General features: G+C 39.0%; 1 protein-coding gene across 4 annotated transcripts in view; it reads right to left on the reverse strand.

Annotated features, from left to right (window-relative positions):
• Positions 1 to 4023: 4023 nt before the first annotated feature.
• phkb (phosphorylase kinase, beta) overlaps positions 4024 to 12201 on the reverse strand; it is a 281176-nt gene continuing 272998 nt past the window's right edge. For all 4 annotated transcript variants that reach the window (XM_063066930.1, XM_063066928.1, XM_063066929.1 and 1 more), the window contains 4 exons: positions 9981 to 10110; positions 8936 to 9043; positions 6594 to 6734; positions 4024 to 4512 (listed from right to left, as the gene is read on the reverse strand). In XM_063066930.1, the coding sequence (XP_062923000.1) occupies positions 4378 to 4512; positions 6594 to 6734; positions 8936 to 9043; positions 9981 to 10110 (514 nt within the window). In that variant the 3' untranslated portion in view covers positions 4024 to 4377. The remainder of the gene's footprint in view (positions 4513 to 6593; positions 6735 to 8935; positions 9044 to 9980; positions 10111 to 12201) is intronic.

A 12201-nucleotide genomic window follows, 5' to 3' on the forward strand; every position in this document is an offset into this window, starting at 1 on the left:
AATATGGTTTCATCTCCACCATCGTTAGCAAGGCATAGTCCCATTTCCAGCTCTCCTGCTTTTTGCCCTTCCACTTGGAGCAAGGGTTCCCACTTACTGATTAACAGATATTTAGATAGGGGCATGAACATATAGAGAATGAAGAGGTGTGGATCATGTGCAGGCAGGTGCAGTTAAATCAATTGAGCTCCAGGGCAGGCACAGACACTGTGGGCTGAAGGGTCTGTTCCTGTGCTGAACTGTTCTTTTTCCTGATAGCCCACCAGCCTCCACATTCATATCAATTCCCAACATAGACATCTGATCTAAATCTTTAACACAGTTTCTCTCTCCATACACACCTCCTGGCCAAAATCTTCAATTTCTCTTTCAGATTTCCAGCATCTCCTGTAATTTTGCTTTCTAACCAAGGATATAGTCAATCGCACTAACGAAGTATTCGGGTTTTGGAACTAAGTTGAAAAGCAGGCCTTTACTTGAATTAAAAGTGATGATTGAGGTCATGTGTAAATTTACATTGAGACAGAAAAAATAAAGAAAACAACGTGTGACTGAAAGAGATGCTTCAGAAGAAGGGGGTATATTTTGTAAAGCATTGCAAAGGGCCCTGGGACAGAAGAAAGTTTTATCATTAAGTATTACAGCAGGCATGGTCCTAGTAGAAAAGAGAAATAGAGCAATAAATAACATTTTAAATTATCAATATAAGGAAGGGCTGCTGTGAGAAGGGAGAGATATTTCATCATAAAAGAATCAGGACGAGGGAATAAAGGAGAAACTAAAGGAAGGTTAATATGAATGGACAGAACTTAGATAAGTTCTTGGTTACATAACGATTAAAAAAATCTAAATGCAAAAATAATAAATATGAACTTGATATAGCAAAGGATGAACCGGAGGCAATAATCTGTAAATGGAAAGGAAGAGTGAAATATGGAATAAAGAGAATGGAACTGGCAACTTGATATTGCAGGATATAACATATTTAAGAAGGAAAGTAAAGGAAGGCAGTTTAGAGATGATCTTGTTAAGGTTTTGATGGATATATATGCAATTGAATTCCAGAGAAACAATAAATCGCTGGAGCAAAGGAGTCTTGATTCAAGTTTAGATGACAAAACAGTTAAGGTACAATTTTATTGTAATAGTTTACCCCGAGACTGCAATCTGATGGAATATATTACCATTGGAATATAAATAGAATTTTACAGTCATAAAAATCGAAGAATACGATAATTAAAGTGCAGTTAGAAGTCTTTATCATTTAAGATTATCTGATGAATGGAATGTTTTTACAGGTCTTCAAATTTTCTGCATTTCCAATGACAACAGGGTACCTGTATGTTGATGGGAAGAATGAGTGGTTTAAAAAAAAATCTACTGATTTAGGATGGATAGTGTGCTTTTCTAGATCTTGGTCAAAATCTCAGAGAGCAAAGAGAGAACAATTCAAATGTCTGTCTAAAATTGGCTGCAGTCTTTTCTTTAATTTTTTCAGCTTAGGGTAATTGACATGAAGGTAGCATTTGCCCAGGTGTGGATTTGAGGATCCCTGATATCAATGAGGATCAAGCAGAAAACATTCCAATAGTTGGAGTCATGCCTTATTTAATGATTGTGGTTGTTAAAGGTCAATCAATGCAGCCTTAGAGCATTACTATAGGAGCTACTCAAGTCAGTATGTCGGAGCAACATCTTGAGCTGCTTCCATCACAAGGTCAGAAGTGGGAACATTCCTTGATGATTGTAAAACATTTCATTCCACTTGCTTGACACATCAACTACCCTAAATATTCAGTCACTCCACACAGTGGAGTCACGCAATGACTGCAGTGCTCCAAATAAAAATTTCATTGCAGTTACTCTTCAGCACCTCAGGATCTGCGTTCACTTACACCAGGTACATAAGATGGTACCTCATGCAGGCATCCTAAGTTGTATGCTATCCTGCAATAGAAATATATCACCAGCATGGCATCATTGTTGGCTCTAAATTATGGAACTCCCTGCCCAACATCAGATGGGAGCCCCTACACCACCTTCAGAAATGCAAATAGGGATAAGCAATGAATGTTTACCTTGCCAGGAAAACATCCTTGAATGCCTTCCATGCGATTTTCTCCAGTCCCACTAGAAGTTCTTCAAATTGTCTGTCATTGATGACCTGTTTGATTTATGGACTAACAAAAGTGTTTTCCTTAATCTTGGCATCATTTATTCTGGGAAACATTTGTCTTAAAATTGAAATCTTTCTCAGAAATTTAAAGCCTTTCTAAAGCCAGTATCCATCCTGCCTAAGCATGCCCAGGCATGCCTGGACAAGATAGAAAACTTTTCTGCTTACATTGCGGGCAACATTTTAATTAACTTGAATTATAAATTGAAATGTATAATTCAAGCCCAGCAGTGTCTCTACTTTCTGCGAAGGCTGAGAAAAGTCCATCTCCCACCCCCCATCCTCACCACATTCTACAGAGGTTGTATTGAGAGCATCCTGAGCAGCTGCATCACTGCCTGGTTTGGAAATTGCACCATCTCGGATCGCAAGACCCTGCAGCGGATAGTGAGGTCAGCTGAGAAGATCATCAGGGTCCCTCTTCCCGCCATCACAGACATTTACACTGCACGCTGCATCCGTTAAGCAAACAGCATTATGAAGGACCCCATGCACCCCTCATACAAACTCTTCTCCCTCCTGCCATCTGGAAAAAGGCACCTAAGCATTCGGGCTCTCACGACCAGACTATGTAACAGTTTCTTCCCCCAAGCCATCAGACTCCTCAATACCCAGAGCCTGGCTTGACACCAACCTAATATACCCTCTACTGTGCCTATTGTCTTGTTTATTATTTATTATTATTTATTGTAGTGCCTGCACTGTTTTGTGCACTTTATGCAGTCCTGGATAGGTCTGTAGTCTAGTGTAGTTTTTGTGTTTTTTCTTACGTAGTTCAGTGTAGTTTTTGTATTGTTTAATGTAGCACCATGGTCCTGGAAAACATTGTCTCATTTTTACTATGTTCTGTACCAGCAGTTATGGTTGAAATGACAATAAGAAGTGACTTGACTTGACTTGATTTGACTTGAAATTGTAAATTTAGGTGATTTTAAAAAATGGTGCGTGAGAAGGAAATTCCCGGTGATTCTCATGATCAGCAACTCAAAATCCATAAGATACACCCAACAGTATTTAGGAAGCAAAATCTTTGTTGTCCAGTGTAATTAGGATGGTTCTACCTTGCACCACACTCACTGATGAGCAAGAGGTGTAGTTTATACCTTTTTCTGCCATTTGACCTTATTCTAGCTCAGTGCACTATGCAAAGATTTGATCTGTATAAACAGTGCAAGACAAGCATTTCACTGTATCCGGGTACCTGTTTCTGCCATTCCGTTCATGTATTCAGATAGTATCCAAGGGCCAGGCTGATTTCGCGCGCTCTTCTGCGACTGTTCATTCCTCTCTCCGTGGGACTGGGGGGCAGTGAACTGATCTAGCTGCTCTGTGTTTTTACCCTGCTGCTGTGATGATCTGGGACCAAAGCTTGGGCTTAATCTGGCTGCTCAGGGAGCGGATCTGGGGACTGAGTCAGGTTTGGAATACTGTTGGCTTGCTTCTATTGTTTACATGATTTGTGTTTTTTTAGGGTTTCAGATTTGGGTTTCTTGCTTTGTGGCTGCCTGTACGCAGACAAATTTCAAGGTGTATAATTTATACATTCCTTTATAATGAATATGCTTTGAATCTTTGGATCTTTTCTAAAGAGGAAGAACCACTGCTTTCCAGCAGGGTGCGCTGTTTAGCTCTGCCATCACAGAGAGCGGGAAACAAACTGAGATTGTGTTGCAATTCTACAGGATGCAGACAGAATCAGAAGAAATTCTGAAAATAAGACCAGTGAATAAAATATTCTGCTTTGTATTTTTGTGAATGAAGCACTTATAAAACACTTCAGATTTTTAAATCAGGGAATGTCATATGACAACAAATCATAAATTGACACACAAGATTTTCAAATATAGATTTACAATATCTAGTTTTAAACACCCCATTTTTATTGAACAATTATAAACATTCTAAACATTTTACAGCAAATAACTTTATATAAAGCAACACACTCACTAAACAGTGTAAATTAATGCTTCATTTATCAAGTATTATTTCTTTCATACACATGCAACATTTAAATTAGCTCACTTTCTTGTCTCTGGAGAACACATCAGCAGTTTAATGAAATCATTCTTATTGCACAAAAACAGCTGAAGCCTGGTAAACTGATGTATGCGTCTCAAATTACTTTGAGAGATATCATGGTATGAGCATGCGTTCATACACATAAATCACCTGTACGTGCATACTCTTCTAGTTCATTTTCTTTAACATATCACACAGGGATCATCTGGGCCTGATCTAACTTCACCCTCAAGTAATGAGTTCATCACAGCCTTCATCAAGTAGCTGGCTGTTCCTCTTATACCCAGTGGAGGAGTATTGTAGAAATTGGTCATGTCCTGTGAATAAATACAAGATAAATAAGGTAACAAGACCCAATAGTACCTTTTCTTTCACCCTAACGGAGATAAGATTCAGAAATGGAGCAACCAATGTTCGGCAGCTCTAGCTTAGACATCTCAGAGACCTTGGAAATAAACAGCACGTGCAGGACTCAAGGAAACAAAAGAAATTCAAAATCTGTCTGATGAACTGAACACTTTACTTTGTTCTTCTCTACCTGCTGACTATAATGAGGTAAAGGGACAGGGTATAATGAGGATCCTTTACCTCATTACACTCACCAGGATGCATGAATATGGACTAAAGAGATGCTGGAGATCCAGTGCAACACACACAAAATGCTGGAGGGACTCAGCAGGTCAGGCAGTATCCATGGAAATGAGTAGATAGTCGACGTTTTGGTACAAGACCATTCGTCAGGACTGGAAATGAAGGGGAAAGATGCCAGTATAAGTTAGTGGGGGACAAGCTAAAAGGTGACAGGTAAATGAAGGTGGGTGGGGGAGGGGAATGAAGAAAGAAGCTGGGAAAGGTAAGAGGAGATGTCTGAGAATTGCCACCTGGCCTCAGCTAGGTAGAAGTCAGTCTGCCATATTATAACAGCACCCCCTTTGTTTGTGGGTTAATGGTGAGGTTGAGACTGGTGTGACAGAATTTGGTCTGAGATTGAAACTAAAATTTGGACAATAAGTGGGGTCACAACCCATGCATAGTGCCTTTTGTTGTCTCTTTTGAAAGAGTATTGAAGGTGTGTAGTCATAACACTCACAACACGCTGGAGGAACTCAGCAGGTTGGGCAGCATCCGTGGAAACGATCAGTCAACGTTTCGGGCCGGAACCCTTCGTCAGGACTGAAGAGGGAGGGGGCAGAGGCCCTATAAAGAAGGTGGGGGGAGGGTGGGAAGGAGAAGGCTGGTAGGTTGCAGATGAAAAACCAGTAAGGGGAAAGATAAAGGGGTGGGGGAGGGGAAGCAGGGAGGTAATAGGCAGGAAAGGTGAAGAAGGAATAGGGGAAAACACAATGGGTAGTAGAAGGAGGTGGAACCATGAGGGAGGTGATAGGCAGCTGGGTGAGGGGGCAGAGTGAAATAGGGATAGGGGAAGGGAGGGGGAGGGAATTACCGGAAGTTGGAGAATTCTATGTTCATTACAAGGGGCTGGAGACTACCTAGATGGTATATGAGGTGTTGCTCCTCCAACCTGAGTTTAGCCTCATCATGGCAGTAGAGGAGGCCATGTATGGACATATCCGAATGGGAATGGGAAGCAGAGTTGAAGTGGGTGGCAACCGGGAGATCCTGTATGTTGCGGCGGACGGAGCGGAGGTGCTCAACGAAGCAGTCCCCCAATCTGCGTCGGGTTTCACCGATATAGAGGAGGCCGCACCGGGTGCAATAGATGCCCCCAACAGACTCACAAGTGAAATGTTCCCTCACTTTGACCCCAGCATCTGAAGAGTATTTTGTGTAGTCATAATTTCTTCTGCATGATATAATTATTTGATCTGTAATAGTAAATTGCTGGTGTACATTTTGTTTGCTCATTAATATTTTCTGCTGAAAACCATAAGTAAATTGAAGTGTCCAAATGTAATCTGTTCTCATTCAACCACCACACAAGCTCAAAGTTCTAGATTGATAAACCGTAGAAGTGGCTGTCTAGACTAAGGCTACTTGCAGGTGTGTCCAGCATTTTGTCCGATGCATTTCTGATTAGGAGAAATAATCAGAGACTAGATGCTCCAATTAAATTTGCTGACTCTTATGTATCTAACTGTGTGGAAGTTTGTGACTCCTGAGTGAAAGTCAACAGCCACTTAACCACTGTTCTCTTGAGCTGAGGAACACATCCATCCTAGACACAGGAGGGTTTGAAGGCAGGTAGTTGGTCGTTTCAGCAACTTGTCAGTAATTGGCATATTTGAGCCCAATGATAACTTCAGCTGTACCAAAAGTAATCTGTCTTCCTTTGTACGGGTTACAAGCTTACTTTAGGCAAATTACACTAACAGAAAAATAGCACAATTTAGCAAAAACTCACATGTGAAGTTCACATTTAAATGTGAAGTTTACTTACTTTAATTTCAACATGCTCCAGCCTTCGTTTGTCATCCTTAAACTCGTCAAAAGCGCTTTTGACCAGATTGTCCAAATTTACTTCAGTGGCAAACTCAAGTTCAGGATTGCGCTCCAACACAGCAGAAACTACCATAAGCAACTGCATCAACAATAACTGAATATTATTTCCAATACACCAATTCAAAATCCTCAAAGAAAATATATATTCAAATTATCTCACTCCAAAATGTGTTATCAAACGTTCTCTGGTGGTGATGGTGGTGGGGCAGAGGGTGGAATGAGGTGGGGAAAAGTACCTGTCCATTTAAGTTGACTGTAATGGCCACACATATTTTCTACATCACTTCCATTGTGTAGCTTTGTGACACCTACCTTTCACAATGAATGGGTGGGATCAGATGGGAACTGGGTGAGGGTTTGGGAAGGATGTCATTAGGTTCAAATACCCCTACTGAATGCTAATTGAATATTCAAAGGGAGAGAACTGACCTTTATTTTCAAACAGAAATGAGGGTATCATGATTGAATCAGATTGGACGTGAGAGTTAGTAAGTCACTAGATACCCAAAAACAAAATACTGCAGAAACGATAAAGCATTTCAAAATCTAGTCCCTGTTTTACATGCAGCACAGAAGGAGGCCGTTTGTGCTGGCTCTTGAGAGGAGCTTTCAGCTACTTCCAGTGCCTGACTATTAAAAGCAGTGGAAGACAGTCAAAAGTGAGACAAGATGACCTACTGATCCAGGCTAGCACAACATGTCCCTTATTTTTTATTATGCCTTCAAAATTGATTGAGTCAGCTAATTATATCATTGGAGCTTATTACTCTACATGCTTACTTTTGTGTGAAATAAAGCCGAGCAATAACTTGCATTTATCTTATGCAATTGTAGAATGGAGTGATTCCTATTTTGTACTATTAGTCAAAGTTTTCATGTGGATTGGATGCTGTTCCTTACACAGTACTGTGGAAAAAATTATCTTAATCATTCATGTCTGGCCTCATTTCATTTCATTAGCAGAGCTGTTGCTAAATCTGATTATGAATAATGAAATTAATCAATTAGATGAGCTTAATGTGGGTGATGCATCAAGTTTATTCTCATGTGGAGTCTTAGCGCGTAGATCCCTTCCAGTAGGCACAGACTGGTTAAATAAACATATGAAATAGCGATGTAATTTTGGTAGGAAGGCAATAGGAAGACAAGGAGACAATAGGAATTAAGTGTTCTATGAGATGAAGGAATAGAAGTAGTTGCGAGTATCTTTGAAGGTATAAGGACAAATGGAGAGGATAGGAAGGATATAAATATACATTATGAGGAGATTTGACAGAAATGCCCAAAATGGAAGAACAGAGATACAGAACCTCAAATGTAGGATAACCTTTTATGAAATTCTGGTTCGGCCTCACTTAGAGTTCAGTCTAGCCACCATATTTCAGGAAGGGAGGTAAACTTTTAGAGAGAGTACAGAAGAGAAAAGCGCCATGAGGAATTATGAATTATGACAGAAGAAGCTAGTGTTGTTCTCCTTACAGCAGGCAAGGTTAAGAGGAGATTTGACAGCGGTGTTCAGAGCCAGGAATGGCTTTGGCTGGGTGGATACAGAAGAACAAAGGCTTGGATTCAATGTGATTACTGACAAAACCAGGGAAACATTTATTTTTACACAATGAGCTGCTGTTATCTCAAATACACTAAAAGGGTGGCGAAACCAGACTCAATAATAACATTTGAAAGAGAACTGAAAAATAAAATACAGGACTACAACTGCTCAATCTATGACTTGGCATATGGATAATAGGCCAAAGAATTTCCTTCTGTGAACTCTGCTGCTATCTAACATTCAATAACACTCAATTCCATACTAAAATTTTCAGCACCCTACCATTATTGTTTAATTTGATCTATAGTAGAGTATGGACTGCTCAGTTTGAGTCTGATGAAACTGTGAGCTGGGGAAGAAAGAAATAAGTTTGTGTTCTTGATTGGACTATGGCAGCGTGGGCTAGCTTAGTGCTGTATTTAAATGCACTCGCCACATTTTAACAAATATTTTTTTCTCTGCCTGATTGCTGGGTCACATGTTTGGAATGGGATTTTTCCAGAACCAGGTATTTACGACAAAGACAAGGTCAGGTGTGGGATAAACAATTAGTCCTCAGGCTTGGTTTGGCTGTGGTCAAGTCAGGTTTCAGATTTACAGCCAAGTAGATCATTCAGGATTTATTTTATAAAATGATGCAAAACATCTTCCCTTGTCACAGCTTAAATATGTATACAGTTGTTGACTTGTTGGCAATTTTGGATAGGCTAAAATAAGACACTGATCAGCACCTCAACAATGATCTGTCGATATTCAGGCTGTACGATGTCTTGCAATGTGTCTTCCACAAGGAGGGAAAAGTTCATCTCGTACATGGCCATATCTGACAAAGTTGGTTGCTGTAGAAAGGAAACAAGAGAGAAACATTTCTCCTGATGGAAAACAACATAATTTATCTAGCATGTATAGAGAGTAATTTTCATTTTTCATTTTGGTAAGCTATCAACTCAGTTTTCACAACTGTACTAAACTTTCACTTAGTTATTTTCCAATTAAAATGATCGCCCATTGCAGTGGAACTACTTCAGTATTTGTGGATTGTTCTAAAAAAAGACAAAATATGGCAGATTTTCCTTTGCAGCTACTTATTTGTCTCAGTGTAAATTCAGCAGACAGGCAATAAGTCAAAGGTTTTAAGCCATCCATTTGATTTCAAACTCTCCACCATGCACTTCCGAGATTCTTCTCAAGAAATGACTAGACAGAGGATAAACATCCCTAAAATATGGAGATGTATTCTAACTGGATGCAAATTACAGCATTAAGTTACATATGTTTCCTGTCATTTGTGCCATAGCAACAAGTAATACGTATTGGAAATGCAGGCATATTTTTGGTGTTCCGTTGCTATGTCTGTAGATAGACTCTTTCAGAATTTAAAGGCTTATTTTACAATTTACCATGGGGTAATGCATATTATACATCAAGCTGACATTTTAGAAACATGTTTGGGGATTGGCACCAATATCACATGAGGTGTGGGTTCTGAGATCTGCTACAGCCCGTATAGTTCGCTCGTTTGTATTCTTCAAATGGAATTGATGACGGAAGTAGAAATCTACTGAAAATGGGCTACATAGTTTGACTCCGCCTGGAAAATAGGCCATCACCAGTAGTGTGGTTGAAAAGCCAAATACATTGATACACATTGTCCTAATTGCAATAATGAAAATTTCCAGCCATGTTATTTGGAACTTGCTTTCTTCATCAATATGCTGCACTTGAAGATGGTTTGAAATTACACGAAAATAACATTTGTTTCATTGAAACAATTACTTGGGGCAGGTGTTTTCCAGTCACTTTGATGCCCTCTGGTGTTCTTTCCAGAATCTGCCATACTCTGTCATAAAAACCCTTTGGAGTACGGTTTAAAGAGCCATCAAGATGACGCCTGTTCAGCCATGACCTAAAGGAGAAAAATGCTCTCTAATTATTATGTACGCCCATTGATATTTAATATCCATATGTGAAATTACTACATAATTCTTAAGAATATGAATTTCATATTTCATTGCATTTTTAATCCAGGATGATTCATAAACACTATGAATGAAATGTATAAAATAAAAAACTCAGGACAGAAAAGCCATTCACAGTGTTAATGTAAAGAAATAACAATTTCTTTCACATGGATCAAAAGAACTGTAACTAAAAGATAACTTTCTATTTGAAACTTTGCACCTTGCTTTCTATAAGTAATTGTTGTATTTGCACATACATCAATTTTATCACAATAGCTGTTTGGTGTATTTTGAAAATCCAACAATGCAAAATAAAATATGTTTGGAACTGACTTTTCTTCGCTTTAACTTGGTATTGCACCTTCTCGAGCTGAGTAGGATGAAGCCTTTTGTTCTTTTCTGGTTGTAAGGGCCCTTCATGATGAGAGTTTTAGCAGTTAGTTTCAGTAGAAATGCACATTACTTAGTAATTTTACTCATGATGGTTAAAGGGCAGTTGGAAAGTAAAACAAAGGAGCAACTCTTTTAAAGATATAGCAAAGATATAAACTTCACTTTCAGTGGTGAAATATCATTACTCAAAATTAAAGAATGCTGCCCATAAAGATCTGCTAATCTCCATGATTCCTTTCCTGGCATCGGTTGCTACCAAATGCCAGCTGAAGGGCATATTTGGCACCCAGGAAGAAAGAAGTCTTTAAGCAGATTGATCAGTTAATGCACAATAGGGTACTTACTGAGCAATCCAAGAATTTTAAACTAACTTGACAGGTATCTTACCAAGGTCAACGTTAAGATTGGACATACATGGCATTAAAATTGATGCTGAAAAGTTAACAATATCATATTTTAAAACTTTTTAAATGAAGGGATTGTGGAATTTTGAAATAAGTTTCTGTAAAAGTCAGACTCCACATATAAAACTAGTACTATAGGGCCAGAAAGGCTGCTGGAGAATAATTATGACTTACAAAGCTGCTGAAACCTCCATTATCAAGACATAATGTTCAGGGAGCTTTCACAGACAAAATATTTCACTTTAATTCTGCAATTTATGTGGAGAGAACTGCAATCCCATGAGGAAAATGGAATCATAATCAGCTACTTCTGGAGTAAGCTGACAGATCAAAGTGACATGTACATCATCATCTGTCACTCATCTGGTCTGTTTTATGGTGGGGCTCTAATCTCCAAGACTCGCATGTCAGCAGCCTTTCAGAATTGCAGGCTGCACCCAGTCCAATATTTGGATAAAATAGAACTTTATTAGTTTTGCTCTCTGAATTGGAAATCCTTCACAAGTTACTTAAAATAGAAAAGGTTCTTTCCTACAATACTTGCTAGATTCATTATTGTTACAAAATATCATAAATGTACAAGTATGAAGTTTGGGTATAATTTCAAACAGCAAGATGTTTAATGATACATATAGTTAATGTATGTTTAAATTTCCATATTTTATTTCTCCTAAATGAAGCAGAACCCAAGTTGAGGAAGCAAGACATCAATGCCTAATTAGAGAGCAGAATGGTCAAATAACAAGCATTCTGACTAAACAATGAACAGACATATAAAGTGTTATTCAGTAGCTGGGAGCACCTAGCTACAGGATTGATGCAAGACTCTAATCTTATTCCTATTCTTTATCAACTGAACCACCAGCCTGGAACAGTAGCTGTAATCTTGGCAAGTATGTCAGTGCTCACTGCCATCCCCCTGTAAATCTGACAGCACCGTTTGGTGTCTGCATATATGTTCAAACAAAAATATCCAGATGTTTCTGTTATCAACTGGCTGCTCCTCTACAGAGTGCATGATTGTAGCTTGCTAGACACAATCAGTCGTGTGAACTACAACTTTTACACAGTATGCTCACAATAAAAACATTTAACATTTTAGGCTGTAGCTGCTGCATGAGTATTGAGTAAAATTCACTTGCAGGATATGAGCAGCACTAACTGGCCATCCATGGGCCCCTTTGAGAAGGTGGTCCTTGAAATACAACAGCCCTTGCATCGACAGAACTAAAGAATAGC

This window comes from Mobula hypostoma, chromosome 14, assembly GCF_963921235.1.
Source record: "Mobula hypostoma chromosome 14, sMobHyp1.1, whole genome shotgun sequence".
NCBI lineage: Eukaryota > Metazoa > Chordata > Chondrichthyes > Myliobatiformes > Myliobatidae > Mobula > Mobula hypostoma.